Source organism: Bos indicus x Bos taurus, chromosome 27, assembly GCF_003369695.1.
Source record: "Bos indicus x Bos taurus breed Angus x Brahman F1 hybrid chromosome 27, Bos_hybrid_MaternalHap_v2.0, whole genome shotgun sequence".
Lineage (NCBI taxonomy): Eukaryota > Metazoa > Chordata > Mammalia > Artiodactyla > Bovidae > Bos > Bos indicus x Bos taurus.
The window spans coordinates 36,935,501-36,958,606 of NC_040102.1; the positions used below are offsets into that span (position 1 = coordinate 36,935,501).

A 23,106-nucleotide genomic window follows, 5' to 3' on the forward strand; every position below is an offset into this window, starting at 1 on the left:
TTTGTTTCATAACTGGGATCTGTAGCTTTTGACTCTTATTCACTGTTCTTAAGCTGCACATCCAAAATGAACGACGATGGAGAACGCTGTAGGAGAAACTTGCACTGGCTTCCGTGTTGCGTGTCTTCATTCACGGTTTCTCCCTTTTACACAGATCTCCAAGCATGAGCAAAACAGCACAGAGCTCTCGCTGTTGTCCGGCTTCACCCTTCACCCCCCCTCCACTGCCCCGCATCTCCTGGCGGGAGAGTGAATTAATAAGTCAGGAGTTAGGACCCAGAGATAGTTCTCAGACCTACAGGATCTGACAGCTGACTGGGAATCAATGAGGTGTGCTTTCAGAGACCTCGGACTGACACCAGCCAGGTTCAGCCTGGTTTCCCCTCTCCAGGTATCTGCGTCCGCTGGGCTCCACTCTGGACTTTGAAGCTCTGCGTTTTCTCTTCAAAAACCCCCTTTTCTGATGGAAATATCCTGTTGTTAAAGAGGAGGAAGGCATTATCTCCGTCCAGCCGACATCATAATGCTTGCAGACTTTATCCTGGTGTTCAGCGTCCTTGGTATCACCCACTCAGGTAAGCTCAAGCTGAAGCAAATGAAAACTTGATCGTTGCCCCTGCTGATAATGTCAGGATTAAAAAATGTGATGTGTAGGTATTTTTAGGTTACTCTTTAAGATAACCTTTAAAAATGTAGCTCCGATGAGTAATTCCGTGAAGTCTGTATATTGCTAAAGAAAGCATATGAATTCCATAATGTTTATACTTTTGCCATTGACTGTGTTATTCCTTTGGAATCACTATGAGCTTGGTAGGAAGATATGAAAGCAGGGGAATGTTATCAAGCGCACTGAATGGTACTCAGAAAATTGTTAAAATATTTGGCATAGGGATTATGTCAACATTTTAGTATCATATTTATTAACAATCACTCTAGCTGTGCATAGATGCTTATTGTCCAAACTGTTGTGCAGATATAAAAATACTTTCATAAATTTGTGCATGTAGGTATATTTAGTATGTTTTTACATCACAGTTAAGCAAATGTCCGTGAAGCTGTGTGAGTTTTCTGTGACTATCATCCACCAGAAAATAAAGGCATTTAAAGAATGAGGACAAATAAAGGAGACAGAGGGCAGGAAAGGAAAGTGGGAGAAAATAACTGGGAAGTTTAGGGAACAGTGGGCACCGTCACCTGCCAGCTTTCTGGGTGTGGGAATCATTTCACGTTTCCTGCAACTTAAGAACAGAAAGCCCTTCCCCTGACACCAGACTCCATACAGAGCCAGGGGACAGACGGTGAGGAAACAGTGTGGTTCCTGTAGCGATTTGTCTTTATTTGTCGCTAGTGTTTTGGCCACATAGGAGTATTGTCATTTTCAGACGGAGAACCAGAGGCACTGAGATCGACTTGCCCAAGTCCTGAAATAACTCTTGGATTTAAAATCCTGTGACTCACACACACACGTGAACATTATTATATCTTCAAAAACGTAGCCTGTGCTCAAACCTGGGGCTCAGAAACACACAGAGTCATTTCTAAGTGCAGAGAGAATCCAGTTTGAAATATCACTGAATTTGATTTCTTCCAAGTCTTTTTTTTATTGAAGTGTAGTTGATTTACAGTGCTGTGTCAGTCTCTGCTGTACAGCAAAGGCACTTGGTTATACAAATGTATACATTTTTTAAAGTGTTTTTTTTTTCCTTTTTTTTTAATCCCAAGAGACTGGATATAGTTCCCTGTGCCGTACAGTGGGACCTCATTGTTGCAAACATTCTAAATAGTTTGCATCTACTGATCCTAAACTTGCAGTGCACCTTGCCAATCATAAAAATAATAATAAACTTCTGTGTGTTTTAGCATGTAATTAATCATAAACATAATCAGCTTCTATGCAATTCATGTCTGATGTTTCTCTGCTAATTACTAGAGCATCCTATTTCCTATGCTGGAATTGAGTCTCAGCATTCTTTCAGCAGAGAAGCCATCTCCCGGGTCAGCAGGGCTGGTTAGCATAAACCCTCAGGCTCACCCTCAGCAGGTTCACCCACGCCTGCTTCTCTGCACGCAGTGACAGCTGCATAAGCCGGTTGGAATCGGACGAGAGCCTGGCCCCCGGCTTTCGTACGTGTGCTGCGGGAGTCTGGAAATGTGTGCCTAGCTGTATGCACCTGTCACAGATCTGTAACAAGTCCATGTAGTCGCCTGTGATAACTCTGGAGTTTGTGAGCATTTCTAGATCCACTGGAGAGTCTCTTTCTATTTATAGATCTGTGCCACCTTTCCTTAAGTTCTTTAACTTCTCTGCTCATCGTAAAGAAAACAGTTTCCCTTTCTCACGCGAAGCTACCTTTTTCAAATGACAAGGCACAAGCCCTCATTTCTGTTTTTCTGGTCCTGGTGCAAGGATTGCCGTCTATGGCCACACTTTTGTCCACTCCAGAAATAGGACAATATCTTATTCCTCTTCCCATCATTCTTAACACAAGATGTGTGTTATTCATTAAAAAAATATTTATTGAAGGTCTACCACATCCCAGGAATTGCTCCAGTGTCGGGGATGCATGGAGGAATAAAATAGTTGTTCTGAGAAGCTCTCATGATAGCAAAAAGCCGTCAAATATTTATTATTTGAGTCCATCCTGAGAGCTAGCTATACATGTTGGCAGAAGAGACTATTTGTGGGAAGATTTTTTGGGGGATGAGGTAGTGATAATGAATGAAAGGCAAAATCAAAATACACCAAAAGGTGTCAAACAAAGTATATACCTCTCTCAACAATACTTGCTGAGATTTGAAATTCTTCAATAATCTGTTTTCTCTTCTAGCTGAGAATAAACAGGGGTGGCATTTTCAGTAAAATCATAAATAATCATGGGAAGTTTCACCTATTAAGTTTGAAGTAGGGGTCATTTATATTATATGTTACAGGAGTACAACATGGTGACTCTCAATTTTTAAATTATTGTATTTGTTTGTTTACTTTTGGCCGTTGGATCTTCACTGCTGGGCTTTCCTCTAGTTGCAGCGAGCAGGGCCTCCTCCTCGGCATGATGCTCGGGCTTCTCACTGCGGTGGCTTCTCACTGCGGTGGCTTCTCTTGTTGAGGTTCTCAGGCTCTAGCGCACAGCTCAGTGGTTGTGGCGCACGGGCTTAGAGGCATGTGGGATCTTCCTGGATCAGGGCTCGAAACCATCTCTCCTACCTTGGCAGGTGGAGTCTTTACTCTGAGCCCCCAGGGAAGCCCTGATTCACAGTTTTTAAAGGTGATACTCCCTTTATGTTGCTGTTCAGTTACAAAGTCATGTCTGACTCTTTGTGACTCCGTGGACTGTAGCCCTGTCCATGGGATTCTCCAGGCAGGAATACTGGAGTGTGTTGCCATTTCCTTCTCCAGGGGGATCTTCCCAATCCAGGGATAAAAATCCACATCTCTTGCATAGGCAGGTGGCTTCTTTACCACTGAGCCACCAGGAAAGCCACACTTCCTCCATAGTTACTCTAAAGTATTGGCTATATTCTCTGTGCTGTATACATGTCCTCGTAGCTTATTTTATACCTAATAGCTTGTTCATCTTTATCTCCTGCCTCATATTACCCTCCCCTGTCCGCACTGGTAACCACTGGTTTGTTCTTTTTACCTGTGAGTCTGCTTCTTTTCAGTTATATTCATTACTTTGTCATCTTTTTATCATCTATTAGGTTTTATCAGTTATTCATATTTCAGTGTGAGAGAGTTTGTCAAAATTTTGATAAAAGTGATTATTGATGTGGGGGTGAGGAGGGCACAGAGTCTGAGCCTCCAAAGAAAGGAGAGGAAACAGTCCTGAGGAATAAAGAGAGCAGAGCCTCAAGTCGTAGGTTCCAAAGAAAAATTGGTCTCAAGCTGGTTCTGGGAAGCCGATCCAAATCTGTTTCAATTCCACCCTCTGGTGTGGAGAGAGCCCGAAGCTCATCACAGCCAGCTCCTGGTCCCGGGGTAGCTCTAGTTACGGTTACCTGGATCCCTTCTCCGCTGCAGCCAGGGGTGAAGAGCTGTTCTCCAGTCAAGGCTGCAGCTTACACGCCGGCCCTCTTTGTATTTTGGGGAACAGCAAATATGGGCAATAAGGGGTCCCGTTTGTGGCTGTTTCATGGATGTCAAGACCCTGAAGGCACAGAGTATGTGGGTGGCCAGACCTTCCCCGTCATCTACGGCCCTGTTTTCACGGCCTGGAATCAGGAACTGTCTCTGAGTCTGAGTTCAGGGCCTCTCCACGTGGATAAATATTAATTAGATTCTTCTTTCTATTGAGTGATGAGTTTGGCAAGAGACTCCGTGGCCTGAGCCGAGGGCACTGAGCCCTCCTGCAGCACGGCCCCCGCCCAGTTTCAAGCGGAGGATGTTGCTAGGATCAGGCAGGGCGTTGCAGCCCTGTCTGTCTGTCCGTCCTCCACATTGCTCTCAGGTGTGCTCTGGTTCTTCCTTTTTTTTTTTTTTTTGCCCTCTTCCTGCGGGGCTGCTTATCTGGTCCCGGGGGAAAGATTTTGACAAAGAAAACCGGGGCAAACAGTCAAGTAGAAACAGGAGTTCCCTGGCAGTGCAGTGGTTAAGACTGTGCTTTCACAGCTGAGGCCAAGCCTTCAGTCCCTGGTCAGAGAACTAAAATCCCACAAGCCACATGGCAGACAAAAAAAAAAAAAAAAGACTAAGAAAAAGAGAAGAAAGGAGAGAAAGAAGTTCCAGGGGGAAGCAAGATTCCTTTTTTCACCAAAAGAGATGGTGAAAATCATTTCTAACAGGCAGCGCACACTCTTTGAAGATGTATGTGTGCATTAGACGGCGTGTATGTGTGTGCTGTATGTGTATGTTGGGGAGGCTACAGGGAAACGTGGGGAAGTCTGAAGCAGGATGGCTCTGTTCTGTGACTGTAAAGCGCTGGGCATCCCCTTCCTCAGAGAGTGACCTCAGAGCAGCACCCATTCAAGAAGCCCACCCCTGCCCCTCAAAACCCACAGCAAAGCAGCCTGCTGGATGCCTCCTGCTGCAGAGGAGGCTGGGGGCAGGCTACAGAACACTCTCAGCAGGCTCGAGTGTCTCCCCAAGACCACACAAACACCACCCGGGACACCATGCTCCCCAAAGATACACAACTTGAAACAACAGTTTGGAAAATACAGCGATAGCCCCACAGCAACAAAAATAGCAGCAACATTGAGTGTGCATTCATAGACGTGAACTGCTGGAGCAGATTTTACGTGGCCGGGAGACACGCTGGGGGGAACAGTCTTTGCCTCCTCAATCCTCGAAGAACTTCATGAGCTGGTGGAAAGGATGACAAGTTGGGAGTCAGAAGACCACAGCGCCCCCGTTCTGCGGGTGACCCCTCCCAGCTCTCCCAGGTCTTCACCTGTGAAGTGAGGGGCTTACATGTCTTGAAAGTCCTTTCCAGCTCCACTGTCTTCATGTCGTTATCATTCCTCTTTCTCTCCTCTTTAATTAATGCTGAAAGGCTCTCCCATCCCTCCCCGCAGGGAGCTGACTTTGGGAAATGAAACCCCCACAGCAGAGCGGGGAGGAGGCTCACTCATCTTCCAAGAGCAGTTTTCTGACTTGTTAGTGAATCACTGAGATGTGTCTTAGAAGAGTGGTCTTATCTAATGAGTTTGAAATATAAGTCCGTTTACAAAAATTTGCTTTACATACAACCTCTCAGGAATCTGTTTCTTTCTTTTTTTAATTTGCTTTTTAAGTTTTATGGAAGTATAGTTGATGTACAGCATTGTGCTGATTTCTGCTGTATGACAAAGTGGTTCAATTATATGCGCATTGATACTTTTTCATATTCTTCTCCATTATGGTTTATCATAGGCTAGTGAATATAGGTCCCTGTGCTATACAGTGGGACCGTGTTGTTAAATTAATTGATTAGTTAATTTGGCTGCATTGGGTCTTAGGTGGGGCCCAGGGGACCCTCTTTGCTGCACGTGGGATTTTTCACTGGGCCGTGTGAGGTCCCCTAGCTGTGGCACGAAGGCTTCTCTCGGTTGTGGTGCTTGGGCTCCAGAGCACGAGGGCTCAGTAGTTGCTGTGTGAAGCTTTGGTTGCCCTGCAGCATGTGGAATCTTAACTTCCCTGACCAGGGATCAAACCCACGTCCCCTGCGTTGGAAGGCAGACTCTTGACCAGTGGGCCGCCAGGGAGGTCCCTGTGCATCTTATACGTCACAGTTGGCATCTGCTAATCCCACCCTCCCAGTCCTTCCCTCCCGACCCCCCACCTTGGCAACCACCAAGCTCTTCTCTATGTCTGTGAGTCTGTCTCTGTTTCATAAATAAGTCCGTTTGTGTTGTATATTAAAAGGAATCCATTTATTTCTTGAGACCACTTGTCCTGGAAATCCAGAGAACATCTGCGGTTCTCCATCTTCTGGAGCCACGAGCTGGTCCTGTGCCCCCAACCCCTCAAGAAAATTATAGCCTTCCATGCATTTATTCATTCGTTTGCTCATTCCCTAGAATTGGCTCATGTTTATTGAGGCCCTAGCCTTGAAGAATCAACATGGAAGTCCTTGCCCTTCCTCATAACATCCTATTTTACAAGAACAAACCAGGCTTGTCCTCTACATCTGCTTCAATAACATCAGTGACTTCAGTTTCTATTTGGGGAAGATACTAGGCAGAAAGCAGCCAACCTTTGGCCTTTGTCTTCTCTTTATTGGTAAGGTCTGTTTTGGTCAAGACCCTTTTGTACTAGTCAGCTCAGGCCACCATAACAAAATACCACAGACTGGGTGCTTGAAAGAAATTTCTTTTCTCACCATCTGGGAGACTAGAAATCCATGAGCAAGGTGCCAGCAAGCTTGGTGAGAGCTCCCTCCTGACTTGTAAACAGCTGCCTCTGGCTGTGTCCCCACATGACCTCCCCTCTGTGCTACCCGGAGGAGAGTCCAGGGGTCTCCCCCTCTTCTTATGAGGACCCCAGCCCTGTCAGACTAGGGCCCCACCCCTATAATCGGATTTAACCTTAATTACCTCTTTTTAGGTCCTGTCTCCAAATGCTGGCTTCCCTGGTGGCTCAGCAGTAAAGAATCCACCTGCCAGTGCAGGAACTGCAGGAGATGTGGGCTCAATCCCTAGGTTGGGACGGTCCCATGGAGGAGGGCATGGCAACCCCCTCCAGTATTCTTGCCTGGAGAATCCCATGGACAGAGGAGCCTGGCGGGCTATAGCCAGTAGGTTCACAATGAGTCAGGCATGACTGAAGCAACTTGGCACACACACGTCTCCAAATGCAGTCATGCTGGGGGTTCGGGCTTTAACATATGGATTTTACAGGACAAACATCCAGCCTGTAAGAGCCAGGACAGAGCTACACCTTTTCCTCCTCAACTCAGATGGCAGCTTGGCTTCTGACGTGGATCACAGGGTCAGAACCCACACAGTCCTGAGAGCACGTCTGCTCGCTTCCCTCTGGAAGCTGGTGAAGAGCAGGGTCCAGCCGTCCTCTCAGAGTGGGTGGGCTTGGGGGCCGCAGGGGCTGGGGAAGGTCAGGTCACAGTCTTAGGGGACCCTTCCCAGCACGCAGCTCCCACTGCCTGCAAACTGACGGTAAGGTTATCCTGCCAGGAAGGAAGTTCCGCGGCCCAGTCTCTGCCCTTCTTAGGATGCTTCTCACACGTCCCAAACCACGATGGCGTCAGGCCGTTCCAGCTAAGAAGCCCATTCGGTACGCGTGAGTGGTGCGTGGTGTGTGTGTGCGGTGGGTGTTGTGTGTGATGGATGTGGTGTGTGTGTTGTGTGTAGTGTTCGTGGTGGGTATGGTGTGGGTGTGGTGGGTATGTGTGGTATGTGGTGCCTGGTGTTTGTGGTATGTGTGGTGTGTGTATTGTGCGTGGTGGGTATGTGTGTGGTGTGTGTGTGCTGGGTACGATCTCTGTGTGTTGTGTGTATGGTGTGTGTTGTGTGTGTGTGTGCGTATGGTGTGCGTGGTATGTATATGATGTGTATGTGGTATGTGTGGTGTGTGTGGTGGGTATGATGTGAATGTGGTGTGTGTGGTGTGTGTATAGTGTGTGTGTGTTGTGTGGTGTGTGTATGGTCTTTGTGTGGTGTGTGTGGTGTGTGTGTAGTGTCTGTAGGTGTATTGTGTGGTGGGTGTTGTGGGTTTGATGTGTGCTGTATATGTAGTGTGTGTGGTGTGTGGTATGTGTATGGTCTGTGTGCGGTGTGTGTGGTGTGTATGGTGTGTGGTGTGAGTACAGTGTGTGTATGGTGTGTGTAGTGGATATGATGTGTGTGTGGTGTGTGCGATGTGTGTGGTGTGTGTGGTGTGTATGTGATGTATGTGTGTGGTGTGTGTGGTGTGTCTGAGGTCCTGGGGATGAGGGGTGAGGCCCGGGTGGGAGTGGGTAGGCACTCTGAAGGGCCTGGGAGGCCATGGTAAGAACTGGGCTGTTTTTTCCCAAGTCTGATGGGAAACCACGGGGAGGATTTGAGCAGGAAGCTGACATAATCCTCCCCAGCTTTTAAGCGATGATCCATCTGCTGGGTGGAAAACGGACGGTGAAGAGGTGAGCGCAGCAATTAGCGGGCAGCGCACGGATCCATGGGGGAGGTGATAGGGTCTGAGGTCAGGGCGGTACCCGCAGAGGAGCTGGGAGCCATCAGAGCTGCCTGGTATTTGGAAGGAAGCTAAGCCCAGATATCCAGTAGGGAATTCATGAAGGGCAGCCTCCTCTCTCAGATGGCTTCAAGAAATTTCGATTCTCTATTCCTCCCACTGCCCACATTTCCAGGAAGGTTTTAGGGCCTGTACAGAGGGCTGTCCTGGCCGCCAGTCACTGACCTGCTCTTCAGTGCAGTTCTGCTGGCTAAGAATAGATGAAGTATCCAAGTTTAAGACTGGCTAGCCCTTTGAGTGTCTGTGGGTGTGCTCAGCTGTGTCTGACTCTTTGCAAACCCATGGGCTTTGCCCACCAGGCTCCTATGTCCTTGGGATTTCCCAGGCAAGAGTACTGGAGCGGATTGTCATTTCCTTCTCTAGGGGATTTTTCCCGACCCAGGGATCAAACCCACGTCTCCTGCATTGCAGATGTATTTTTTTTTTTTTAACCACTGAGCCACCAGGAAAGCCCAGCCCTTTGAGTTAGTAAGCGCAAATGTAAGGCCGCACCTCCCCCACTCAGATGCATCTTCATCAGCTTTCTGGTGCAGAAGAGAGAGGGTGCGGCACCCAGAGCATCAGACCCATTATCCACGCCCTGCTCACCCCGGGAGGGGGTTACCAACTACGCTGAGAATCATCTCCCCAGGGAAGTGGAGGTCCCACGCATCTGTGGGGAATGAGTGTGACTTTGCTTTTCTTTCCACAAAGCATCTCATGGTTTTCATTGGTCAAACGTGGGGCTGTGTCTTGCACGTGACCTTGCCCATCATGTGCGTGTCTCTCAGTGGGAAGAGAAGGTTTTCTATGGGAAAGCAGAGGGTGTGGAATGAGTCACTGTAGGACTGAAGAGCATCCTGGACAGAGGAAGGGGAGCATAGTTAAAACAACCAGGAGGGGCTTCCCTGGTGGTCCAGTGGTTAAGATTCTGAGCTTCCAATGCAGGGGGCACAGGTTTGATTCCAGGTCAGGGGACTAAGATCCTGTACATGCTGGTGCAGCCAGAATTAATTAATTTTTAAAATCTTTTAAATTAAAAAATATGTATAAAACAATGAAAATCTTCCTGGTTTGAAATTGGATAGCACAGCCCTGAAAAGAAACAAAACTGACCTTGAGACCACATTCCTAAACCATTTCTTCAGTTTGAGAGTTAAAGCTTGAAATTAGGACTTTTGAACATTTAGGGGCAGAGAAGAGTTGTCAGAAGCTGGCTGTTGTAAGGGAAGTCTTGCGCAGGAGGAAAGGACAGAGCAGACAGGCCACGTGGTGGGTGTTCTGTGACCACAGGCTGGATGCATGGGAAACGGCCCTGGCCACTCCCTCCATTGGCTCATTCATTAGACAGATACACGGTGAGCTCCTGGTGTGGCCGAGCACTGTGCTATGTGCTGGATGAACATCATCAAACAACGTGGAGTGTGCCTGCCCTCGTGGACCCCGAGGGGAGGACAGACAAAGACAAATACAGACAGATTGTGAAAGGGATGTGGAGAGGCCAGGCCAGGCGCGGCGGTGGGCAGTGCATGCAGGCAGAGACTGCAATCATCAGGAGGTGAGACAGGACAAGGCGGGCACTGTGGGTGATCCTTCGGGGGTCAAGTGATGACCTCATGATGGGAAAGTCCTATGAAAAATTAAGCTCTGGCTTAAGAACAGAGTCTGCATGCATGCTAAATCTCTTCAGTCATGTCCAACCGTTTGCGACCCCATGGACTGTAGCCCACCAGGCTTCTCTGTCTATAGGGATTCTCCAGGCAAGAATACTGGAGTGGTTTGCCATGCTCTCCTCCAGGGAAAAGTATAGGCTCTATAGAGCCTACCTTTATTTATTTTTTTCTTCCAGTTTTATTGAGATGTAATCAACATATAGCCTTGTGTAAATTTAGGATGTACAGCATATTGATTCAACTTCACATCCATCACAGAAGGATGACCACAGGATGGTTGGTGAATATCCACAGTCTCAGACAGGGACCACATTAAAGAAACAGAAGTAGAGTATTTACGTGTGGTTGCGGAGGGAGCTGAGGTAGAACAGGAGAATGTTGACTGAGAAGCCCAGGAGCCTTAGTCCTGCCTCGCTGAATCAGGCTGTCTAGAAACACACGACGGTCCAGTTCGGGGATGTGGGGTCAGCTGTCCCGCCTCCCCGGTTAATTTGGGTCCCCTCCTGTTCATCCAGCTGCTGCGGGATTCAGGTCCATAGCCGAAGAAGAAGATGCGCTGCTCAGACACTTATTCCAAGGTTACCAGAAATGGGTTCGCCCCGTATTACATTCCAACGACACTGTAAAAGTCTACTTTGGATTGAAAATTTCTCAGCTGGTGGATGTGGTGAGTAATCCCTGGCCCTCAGCTGAAAAGAACATGCATTCCTTCACCCGTGTCAAGGCTAAGATTTGATTTTGTTTTCTTTCCCTGTGTCTGCCATTTCAGTTTTAAAAATAACTCGGCATGAGAGAAAATCTGCCCCGGGAAGCCAGTGAAGTGACCCAAGGAAAGAATGTCATTTTCATGGCAACACTTTTGTAGGCGGAGGGGGGCTTCTTGCTGGAGGGAGGTGGGCCGTGGTTAGGAGGGCATCTCTCTGATGGGTTTACTGGAGCTGCCAAGGTGAAGAGCAGACGGGGCTGAGCCCGGGGCTGACTCAGCGTCCCCTGAGCCAAGCCAGGGCGGGCAGGGGTCGGAGCAGAGAGAGCCGCGGTGACAGCCCTGGAGAGAGTCCCTGGGTGACCCCATTCCCTCCTGGATCTCCTGGGGACCCCAGATCTTTCCCTGACACACCCCATACCTTAATTTTCCTATTGAGTCCACATTTCTGTCATGAGGTTCCTGGGGAAATCTGTGAACTTTGATAACCCAAATTCTGCAAAACCATGCTACTGCAGTCCCCAAAGTCCCAGAACAATGTTCCCCCATTGGCCATATCCATTCATCATCACCACCCCCCAACTGACTCAAAGCCCAAGATTCCTTCTAGAAAATCATACAAGGCCCGCCTCCCATTTAGCTCCATTTCATTCAACTTCACCCCTTACTGTGCCTTTGGTTATGCAGTTTATGCAAACATCACCACAAGGAACTGCTACTTGCTCTCATTATTATTTTCACTTTAAACAAAATATGCCTAATATTGTAGGGTCCCAATGCCATGGGGCTTCCCTGGTGGCTCAGATGGTAAAGAACCTGCCTTGTAATGCAGGAGACCTGGGTTCAATCCCTGGGTGGTAAGATTCCCTGGAGAAGGGAATGGCAACCCACTCCAGTATCCTTGGCTGGGATATCCCATGAACAGGGGAGCCTGGCAGGCTGCAGTCCAGGGGGGTTACAAAGAGTTGGACACAACTGAGTGACTAACACCCACTCGATGCCATTTAACTGTTCTTAAGTTGAGAATCCTTCCCACTTTGGACTGCTCAAAAGTAAGATTTCAAGAAGTCTTTGTGACAAAAAAAAAAAAAGAAAAAAATCCAATACACATTTTCACTTAATTTGAATTTACTTTTCCTTTTCTTAGGATGAAAAGAATCAGCTGATGACGACAAACGTGTGGCTCAAACAGGTAACTGTCAGTCTGAGGACTGTGCCTGCTGTCTAATTGTCACCGTTCTTTTCCACTGAGAAAGGTTCCTATGGAAAAATAATTATTTTAAAGAGTGCATTGCGTTCTTCAGGGAGACATTTGGGAGTGTTTGGGGAAGGGCTTCTTCTTTTTTTATTTTCTTCCACGCAAGTCGGAGGTCAGTCTGGAAACCCGTAGGTGCTGTCTTCTTGCTCCTGGAGGGGGTCTCTGAGCCGGCGGGTGGGCAGGTGACCCTGACTGTGAGTCCCAGGCTCTGGTCCCTGGGCTCCTTGGAGAAAAGGGGGCCAAGTTCCAGAGTGCAACTTACCCCACTGAAGCTAAGACAACCAGATAAGAAAACCAGCGATGTTAGTTCCCCTTCCTTCCCCCGTCCTCCCTAGGATCTTGCCCCTCCCCTAATGCTGTTCTCTAGAAAGAGAAAACGGGATGACAGAGGCCCCCACTATCAACCTCAGAACGAGGTGAAGCCCAAGTCAAGACGCTGAATCCACAAAAGAACAGGAATGATGTTTAGCTCTCAGCCTGACCACAGCCTGTCTCCTGCTCTTTGTAGAGTTGCCAGGAAACAGTTACCCTTCAAATAATACCTGTCATGTAAAGGAGAAAATATTAGTACTTCTTTGACAGGAAATGAAAAGGTTGATTTAATTACTTACTTTTTTGGTTTTGTTAACAATTACTTTTTTTTTCTTTTTTTACCTTATGTCCAGATATTACCTAATCTCCCAGAGATTTAAAATCTAGGTATGTTAGCTATCTCACTTAATTTTAACATATGTACATAACATTCTTCACTTACGTTGAAATGAGTTGTTTATCTGTGCCAGTTTAGTGCACACTCGTGCAGGTCTTTCTGCTAATGGTCTGTAAGGAACAATGGATAAAAGACTCTCAGGAGATTTTCTGGATCTCATCTGGGGTCATCAGATTTCACCCACTCAAAGGTTTTGATCAGATTTGGGTAATTAGTATAAATTTTGCTAGTTTCAAGATATGTTAGCATATTATGAAATGGATCTGCATATTATTTTACTTGTAAATAAAAATGTTCAGGAGAAAATAATAAGCTGGGAATGTAGGTATAAAAATACAATTTAAATAAATAGGGACTTCCCTGGCTGTCCAGTGGTTAAGATTCCAAGCTTTTGAGGCAGGGGTCATGGGTTCAATCCTTGGCCAGGGAACTAATAACCCACACACCGCCTGGGACAGCCAAATTGTTTTTTAATGTAAAAATAGTAATAATTTTTTAAAAATAAAATGAATAAATGTATTTTTCAATACATTTCTTGGGACTTATTCTACTTTTGCACTTTAGAGGCTGTTGAGTTTGAAGGTATTTTGAGTTCATAAAAGTCAGTAAGAAGTCCTGTATTTGCACTTTCACAGAAGAGAAGAAAAATTCTTTGTTGAAGTGTAAATAAGCTTAGGATGTTGGCAAAAATAAAACAGACTCACTCCTCCACACACACCTCCTCCAGCTGCCACCTTACACATAAGAGAGTGGTCGAGGAGCCTTGGCTTTTGGGGTATAGGGACTTTTCACTTTCCTGAGATTTTGGAAACAAGAAGTCATTTCAGACAAAGAGAACAAGATTAGACATGAAGGGAAGAAACCGTCTTCCTCAGGCTTCAGCTGTACTTTGGAAATGACCTCCAGCAAAGCGAGGCCCCTGGAATCGCTGTCTGGTGAGCCCCTCCAGGTCAAGACAGAACTGACACCTAAAAATCCCAGAACGGAGCGAGAGAAATCTACAGGGGGAGGGAGAGAGTGCCTAGCTGCCATTTAGGAAAGCCTGCTGGGAACTTGGGTTCCCATGTCATAGAAGAAACAGGGGGAACATGGTTTCATTGCATTAATTTGCAATGTGTTGTCATAGCTCTTATCCATTTACATCTCTGAACCTCTCTAAATTAACAAAGTGGGTATCATTATGCCTGTTACCAGAGACAGAAGAGTCTGCTTCATCTGGCTAGAACCAGCTTTCCCCAGCTGGAGCCTTGTTTGCACATCTAGCCCCGCGCAAAACATCCAGCCCTATTTCTAAATTAGAGGAATATTCAAAGTAGGAGAAACCACTGAGAACATGATGAAGCTATGAACCCACTCACACAGATTGGGTTTGGAGTGGGAATGTCACAATAGGGATTAGCCAACAAGGGCTGTGTTATGGTACAAACAGTGTGGGAGCAAAAAGATAGGAGAATCTCTGGCCTGGTGGCAGGCAGGGAGGGCTGCATGGAAGAGGAGGCATTGGAGCTCCACCACGACGTTACTTTTATACTTTCTTTTCTATGTTTTAGCTTTTTAAGCGTAAAAGAGTAAAGGAAAGGACTAAAGGAAACAGATGGAAAAAGAAGATAAAACTGACATTTAAAAAAACTAGCACAGTGTTTTACACAGACCTCAGTTTCAACGACAATGTTAAAGTTTATTGAGCATCTGTTAAGTGCCCAGTCTGTTACATGTGTCATGGGAACGAATGCATTCAATTTTCACAGCCACCTTCCAAGGTCTATTATGATTCCCACTTTGCAGACGAGAAGACTGAGGATTGGAGGACTGTAGTGACTTGTCTCAGGCAACACACTAGTAACTGCAGTCTGGTAAAAAGAAATCATTTTCTTCCTCAGACTTGAGGAGCTGTTGGGAGACACCCGGCCGTCCTCTCGGGGCTCTCCCTGTAAAGTCTAGCTCCTAATCCTGGCCTTCTAAGGCTTTGGTTCCTTAACCTCTGGGAGCTCTCATGAAGCTGTTCTAGAAAGGCATTTAGGAGAGAATGAGGCTGGGAGTCACTCCATTGATTCCACAGGGTTTATTGAGCATCAACTAAGGGCCAGGCAATCTGCTAGATTCAGGATGTACAGAGCGTAAAACACAACCCTGCCTACAAGGAGAGAATCTGGTGTTAGTTGTGTAAAAATAATCTCCGTAATATGATAGACACTATAAGTAACGTATATACATAAGACACTGAGTCATTACAATTATGACAATGAAATGGGGGACAAATCATGGAAGTCTTCCAAGGGGAGGAGACATTTCGGTGGGGTCTTGCAGGATCAGTAGAGGTTCCATGATCCATAAAAGTGGAGAAATTGTCACCCACCTGAATAGGTTTCCCAAACACATGACTTTCCAAAGCCCTCACACCAGAGCAAAGCTATAAGAAACTCTTTCCAATCACCTCTGTCTACCTCAGTAAAAATAAAGACAATAATGACCAAACTTCTCTCTTTTCTCTTTGCCCTCTCAGACACTGAAAAATGCTCCTTAGTCCATGGAGAGAATAAAATTCTGCCTGCTTGGTCCTAAAGCAGGTTTCCTGCAGCATACCCGAGTGAGATGACTGGTGTTTTGTTTTGTTTTTTAACCCGATTCCTCTGCTCTATCTTCTATTTCCTTCATCTTGTCTGGTATATTTAGACATTTCTCGTCTATCCTCCCAACCGCAGACCTTTACAGGCACAAATTTAGTAACATCCTGAGAAAGTCCTCTATGGAGAGCTATTTTTGTGGTATTGATTTTATTTTGCAAACTTGTCTTCGTACTTCCAGAGAGTAATAAAAACCGTACAACCCATAAATAGATTATTAACATGGACTCACTACAACTCTGTGACAAGGTCTTCACCGCCCCAGCCACTCAGATTCCACTTAGTCTTTGTCAAGGGTAGGAAAACCGCATCGCAAGCACCTGAAGGGGATGGAAGACAAAGCCATCATCCCTTCCTTATTGACAGGACGGTCGGCCCTTTGTCTGAATGTCACCCTGTGAGTAATCACCCTGAAGACAGATGCCAAGTGTATTCACTCAACTAGTGCTTCCTGAGCACCTACCATGTGCCAGGGCCATATAGGGCACTGGGCCTCAACTCTGGGGGCAAAGTCCTTGAGCCAGAAGGTTCTGAGTGGCCAGGTGTTACTGAATGTGGGCTGCTGTCCCAGGCCACGGCAACCCCGGGGACACAGAGCTCCCTGAATCTTACAAGGACAGCATCTTGGACCGATGTGGTTTCTCCAACAGCTGGTTCCTGTGTGTTTTATTAGTTCAGTTCAGTTAGTCAGTCGTGTCCGACTCTTTGTGACCCCATGAGCTGCAGCACGCCAGGCCTCCCTGTCCATCACCAACTCCCAGAGCCCATCCAAACTCATGTCCATTTTGTCGATGATGCCATCCAACCATCTCATCCTCTGTCCTCCCCTTTTCCTATTATTTGGTTATGCCAAGTCTTACTTGTGGCACGTGGGATCTAGCTCCCTGTCCAGAGATTGAACCTGAGCCCCCTGCATTGACAGCACAGAGTCTTAGCCACGGCACCACCAGGGAAGTCCCTGAATTCCTGTTTTAGATCACAGTAAGTTCAGAAATATGAAGGCCTCATTGGGTGGATCCCTGCAGCTGGTTTTGGAGGAGAAAACCAAGATGCTGGCTTTTTTTTTTTTTTTTTAAACAAACCTAAGGAAAGGCTGGCCTTGCTGTAAGGTCTGGGCCATTTGCCCAAAGCCTAGTTATCTTCCCCAACCTCCAACAGCACCTATACTTCTAGGGATTTACCTTAAACCTCCGTCACCATCTTATCTCCTTCCTTTTCCATAGCCTCACTCTGACCTTAGCAGACGAGGCCCTGCCGTATGGTCTTCTGATTCACGTGGACCCTGAGTAAGAATGAAGTGAGTCGGGGATCCAGAGTCTTGCTGTATAAACTTGGCAGGTCACTTCCTCTCTGACTCTCTGTCTCTTCATTTATGAAATAAGGCAATACCCAGCTGCAGTGTCACTGGGTGGTTAAAAGGCATTATGTGTGTGCATGTGACTCCTCTGAGGTCTGGCAGGTAGTGGGAACTCAATAAATGTCATTTCCTGGTGCCCTCTTCATAGACTTTCTCATCTTTAATGACAAATCCCATTTCTTGGCCTTGACAACTCAGATATAATGGGAATATGATGGTGGTTTAGTCGCTAAGTCGTGTCCGACTCTTTTGACCCCATGGACTGTAGTCTGCCAGGCTCCTCTGTCCGTGGGATTTTCCAGGCAAGAATACTGGAGTGGGTTGCCATGCCCTCCTCCAGGGGATCTTCCCAACCCAGGGATCGAACTGGGGTCTTCTGCATTGCAGGCAGATTCTTTACCAACTGAGCTACGAGGGACGCCCCAATGGGAATATGAGACATATAATATCCCATGTTGCCGTCTTTAAGATTAAAATGAATCAACAATAATTTCATTAATTTAATTGGGGGGGGCATATTACATGGCTTGAGGGATCTTCGTTCCCCAAACAGGGATCGAACCCAGGCCCATGGCAATGAAAGTGTCAAGTCCTAACCACTGGCTCTGCAGGGAATTCCGACATTAATTTAGTTTTAAGAATTTCACACCTGACTTTGAGGTAATTGAAAATCCCAGGGTGTCCCAGAGGTTGTCGATCAAGGCACCAGCAGGGAATATTTGTTTCTTACTATCTTTTGGTCTTGGGATTAATAATTATTAATGTTTATAATAATAATTTTTCTAATTATTAAGAATCATTAGAAGACTTCATTTATTATTTTTAAAAGTCATGACAATTTCTTTTTTAAGTCTTATGATTTAGGTTTAAATGAAATTTGGTTCTGGATTGTTCTGCAGCTTGACATTTATGAATGATATTTCAGGTAATATATGTAAGAAAATTTTAAGGAAATATATATGATATGGATTTGAAGTTGCACTTTTTGGAATTAAGAAAGCTAGACTGGGAGTATTTTTCTATTTTTTTTCTCAGTCTGAGATTAACTTTGGTATTTGGCCCTGACCTACCCTGTGCTCCCCTGTTCCTATAATAATAACAAGCTCTCAAGCCCGGGACTGTGGCAAAGTGGAGCTGATGTTTGTACAGAGCTTTGAGAATCTCGGCTGGGACATGCTGTGTGAACACTGGATACTGTTTCTAATCTCCTGCTTTAGAAAGGCAAAGACAGGAGGTTAATCTCCAACCCCAGGGTTTCAGAGGGAGAAGGGAAATGACCAGAAGCCTCACAGCCCCTTAGAGAGCAGGACAGAGGATTTGGGCTCTGAATCCTCATCCTGATTCAGCTGACTTTAGTACGAGCAATGATGCTGTGGTGTGGGGCTCAGCCAGCATCATGGTGGACCATGTCCTGCTGGATTTTGGTGAGCCCCTCTGATGGCATGTTGGCGGGGACAGCATCTCTAATTCCCCAGGTCTGACCTCAGAAGGACACTGAGACTGTAAGGAATGTCTCTCCAGTCCTGCAAAGGAGCATAGCCAGTGAAGGATGGTCCAGGGGTGGAACTCTAATTTGATGTTCAATGCATTCTCTCTCTCTTTCTCTGTCTTGGGTACCCCCAACAGAGTCCCACTGACCATGAGTCCCACCTGTTCTTTACTGTTCAAGAACGTACCCTGAATCCACTGGAGCTGATTTTATATCCTCCTCAAGGATTCAGACATGCCCCTCATTCATCCAGCCACTCACATCTGCTCTTCATCCTGGAACAGAATCCTCAGTAGCCCTGCTCCTTCCTCCATGGTACCCACTGCCTGCTCCTGCCCTCTGTCTTAGCTACAGTGTCATCCAATCAGAACCTCCTTCCCTGTCCACTCAATGTCCCCCATCTTTTCACCCAAACCGCCCCCTTCGTGGCCGTGAGCACAGGGTGATGGTTTGCCTGTTAGTTCATGGGTTCTAGAATCTTCCCTGGTGGCTCAGTTAGGTAAAGAGTCTCCCTGCAGTGTGGGAGACCTGGGTTTGATCCCTGGGTTCGGAAGATCCCCTGGAGAAGGGAATAGCAACCCACTCCAGCAATCTTGCCTGGAAAATCCCATGGATGGAGGAGCCTTTCGGGGCTCTAGTCCATGGGGTCGCAAAGAGTCAACACAACTGAACAGTTGACACACACTCTCCCCACCAGGAGTTCCCACAGAAAGAAGTGTGAGTCTGTCTGGGGGGAAGAAAGAGGACTGAATGGTCTATCACGGGCTCTGGTCTGAGGCAGCCCCAGGTAGGAGGACAAGGTGGCCCTGCTCAGAGCTGGTATAAGCCTTGCATATTTGTGGGATGGATTAATTTCCCCCAAATATTAAGCTCCTGAAGCACAGCCTCTGGACTCCCTCGGGCCACAGCTGTCCATCCTGCTGCTGGAGGTGCGATGAGCAAGTCGAATCTTTCCAACGGAACCACCTCTCCCCCGGGGCTTGGCCCGTTTCCCTGAGCACAGTCTGCACAGCTGCTGTGCGTTTGCCCCTGGAATCTGAGCTCCCCACTTCTTCCTGGGCTGCAGAGCCAGGCTTCGATAAAGGTGACCAGTTCCTGTAGAAGAGAGAAGGCTGAATTCCAGAAGCAGGCGATTTTTTTGGAGATCTTTAGGTTCCAAGCGGAGACACTGTGGGTTTGGGCTCACTAACGCTGTGCTCACTTAACACTGATATTAAAGAAGGAGCCAGAGTGTAAGAGACCAGTTCTAGTCAGTCTGCCCAAACGTGTCTGTCTGCAAGGCTCGTCCCTGTGTACCTGCTGCTTGCTCCCTTTGCTGTTGCTGGCCAGTCACGAAGTTGTGTCCGATGCCTTGCGACCCCATAGACTGCAGCACACCAGGCTTCCCTGTCCTTCACCATCTCTCTGGGTTTGCTCAAACTCATGTCCATTGAGTTGGTGATACCATCCAACCATCTCATCCTCTGTCACCCCCTTCTCCTTTTGCCTTCAATCTTTCCCAGCCTCAGGGTCTTTTCCAGTGAATCGGCTCTTGACATCAGGTGCCCAAAGTATTGAAACTTCAGCTTCATCTTCAGTCGTTCCAATGAATATTCAGCGTTGATTTCCTTTAGGTTTGACTGGTTTGATCTCCTTGCTGTCCAAGGGACTTCAGGAGTCTTCTCTAGCACCACAATTTGAAAGCATCAATTTTTTGGCGCCCAACCTTCTTTACTGTCCAACTCTCACATCCATACATGATTACTGGAAAAACCATAGCTTTGACTGTATGGACCTTTGTCAGCAAAGTGATGTCTCTGCTTTTTAATATGCTGTCTAGGTTTGATGAAAATGAAAGAGGAGAGTGAAAAAGTTTGCTTAAAGCTCAACATTCAGAAAACTAAGATCATGGCATCCAGTCCCATCACTTCATGGGAAATAGATGGGGAAACAGTGGAAACAGTGTCAGACTTTATTTTTTGGGGCTCCAAAATCACTGCAGATGGTGATTGCAGCCATGAAATTAAAAGAGGCTTACTCCTTGGAAGGAAAGTTATGACCAACCTAGATAGCATATTCAAAAGCAGAGACATTACTTTACCAACAAAGGTCTATCTAGTCAAGGCTATGGTTTTTCCAGTAGTCATGTATGGATGTGAGAGTTGGACCGTGAGGAAAGCTGAGCATCGAAGAATTGATGCTTTTGAACTGTGGTGTTGGAGAAGACTCTTGAGAGTCCCTTGGACTGCAAGGAGATCCAACCAGTCCATTCTGAAGGAGATCAGCCCTGGGATTTCTTTGGAAGGAATGATGCTAAAGCTGAAACTCCAGTACTTTGGCCACCTCATGCGAAGAGCTGACACATTGGAAAAGACCCTGATGCTGGGAGGGATTGGGGGAAGGAGGAGAAGGGGACGACAGAGGATGAGATGGCTGGATGGCATCACTGACTCGATGGACGTGAGTCTGAGTGAACTCCGGGAGTTGGTGATGGACAGGGAGGCCGGGCGTGCTGCGATTCGTGGGGTCGCAAACAGTCGGACCCGACTGAGCGACTGAACAGAACTGAACTAGGTTTGTCATAGCTTTCTTTCCAAGGAGCAAGTGTCTTTTAATTTCGTGGGGGCAATCACCATCCACAGTGATTTTGGAGCCCAAGAAAATAAAATCTGTCACTGTTTCCACTGTTGTTCCCTGCTCGAGGTCTATTTTATATGTTAAAATATACTTTTCATATATATAAGGAACTAAAACCTCAGTCATTAGAAAACAAACAACCTGATTAAAGAATATGCAGAGGACTTAACAGCCACTTCACCAAAGAAAATGTATGGATGACAAATAAGCATATGAAGAAAAGCTCAATGTCATTTAGTCATTAGGAAAATGTATAGCAAAAGCCATAATGAGATACTACTTTACAACTATTATAAACATTTCAGTGTGACTGTACCCAGAACAGGAGATGATGCCAGACAGCTGGAATGCTCATGCATTGCTAGTGGGAACAGAAAATGATCCAGCCACTCTGGTGCCATATAAAGTTAAACATAGACTTACCCTATGACCCTGCCATCCTCTCCTAGGTATTTACCCAAGAGAAAAGAAAATGTTTTTCACCCCCAAACCTACAAAATTTTTATAGTCACTTTATTTATAGTCATTAAAAATTGGAATGAATACAAACATTTTACCTGGTAAATAGATTAAAAAAATTGTGTTATATCCCTACAATGGAATACTTCTCACTAATAAAAAATAAACAACTTACCTAGAATCCAAAAATGTATTTCAATAGGTAAAAGAAGTCTGGATGGACAGGCCATGGACTGTGATTCCATTCTCTGGCATTCTGGGAAAGGCAACATCACAGGATCAGAAAACAGAGCGGTGGTTGCCAGGGATGGGGAGGTGCGAGTGTTGATTACAAAGCGCAGCCTAAGGAAAACTGGGGGCAGGGGAGCTGTCCTGGTATCTTGATGGTGATCATGACTATCCAACTGTTTGACTATAGAACCGGACACAAAAGAGTGAATTTTATTGTATGTAAATATTTTAAACGTAAAAGTGAAAAACCAAAAATGCTGCTCTGGGTTCCCCTCAACATTTCTGAGATTCAGACTTGCTGCTGATAGTGGAAGTCTGCTTGTGTTAGTCGCTCAGTCGTGTTCAACTCTTTGAGACCCCGTGAACTGCAGCCCACCAGGCTCCTCCGTCTATGGAATTCTCCAGGCAAGAATACTGGAGTGGGTTGCCAAGTCTCCTTAGCAGGAGACAAATTATTCATAGAAAGGAAATTGTATTTGCTTTTCAAAGTGGGCAGAGGAAGAGGAAGGAAGAGAGAAGCCTGTGAGTACCGAGTAAGCATGGTAAATGCTTTATTAGTTTGAGCTCTTAAACTGCCAGCCTTCATATGCATGGTTTTCCATACGGAGTCATGCAGTTTTTTTTTTTAATCCTTTAAGTGTAGCTTTCTAAAGTCCCTACCTTTTAAAATTTGGTTTTCAAGGGTCAAGCCTCACAAATATTGTCTAAGAGAGACAGTGTCTCATCTGGAGTGTATCATTCCATCCTTTTCCAGGCATCATGCATATTTCAATATTGTACCATCTAGTGAATCATCCATCTGCTGACTCCTGATTTTTTAATGACAAAGTTGGCATCACTAGGCTGCAGGGAGCCTCATACTGGGCACACCCTCCTGACTTTCTGAAATGTCATTTAATATTATCCTTCATTATTCCTCAACTGTTCACATGACAGATGATGGGATAATTCACTTTCAGGTCAGATTTCATAACATTCTGGATTCCAAATCTTTTTAAGTCCGCTTCTACTGCAATTGGGTCATCCATACATCATCCTTTCGACCTTCATAATCCAATCAATTAATGGTTTTGTTAATCTGGATCCATCAGCCCCTGTAAACCATGCTAAATGATTTCATTCTATTACGAGGAAAAATATGCAAGCTAACAACATTTAGCAATATAATTTAAAACTAGATTTGGTGCTTCACAGAATAAGAACAGGTTAGAATGTAAAAGGAAATTCTTGGAAAATATTTTTCCATTGCATAAAACTTATAATGTCCTCAAGAGTAGTCAGCAGATACTGGATATTTCATATTAGCATACTGTGTGGATCTTTGTCCAAGACTCTTGATTGATATT

General features: G+C 46.0%; 1 protein-coding gene across 1 annotated transcript in view; it reads left to right on the forward strand.

The window, feature by feature from the left end:
* Positions 1-231: 231 nt before the first annotated feature.
* The window catches only part of CHRNB3 (cholinergic receptor nicotinic beta 3 subunit), a 30,524-nt gene continuing 7,649 nt past the window's right edge, over positions 232-23,106 (forward strand). The window contains exons 1-3 of the mRNA XM_027530100.1: positions 232-575; positions 10,830-10,981; positions 12,165-12,209. Of these exons, the coding sequence (XP_027385901.1) occupies positions 524-575; positions 10,830-10,981; positions 12,165-12,209 (249 nt within the window). The 5' untranslated portion in view covers positions 232-523. The remainder of the gene's footprint in view (positions 576-10,829; positions 10,982-12,164; positions 12,210-23,106) is intronic.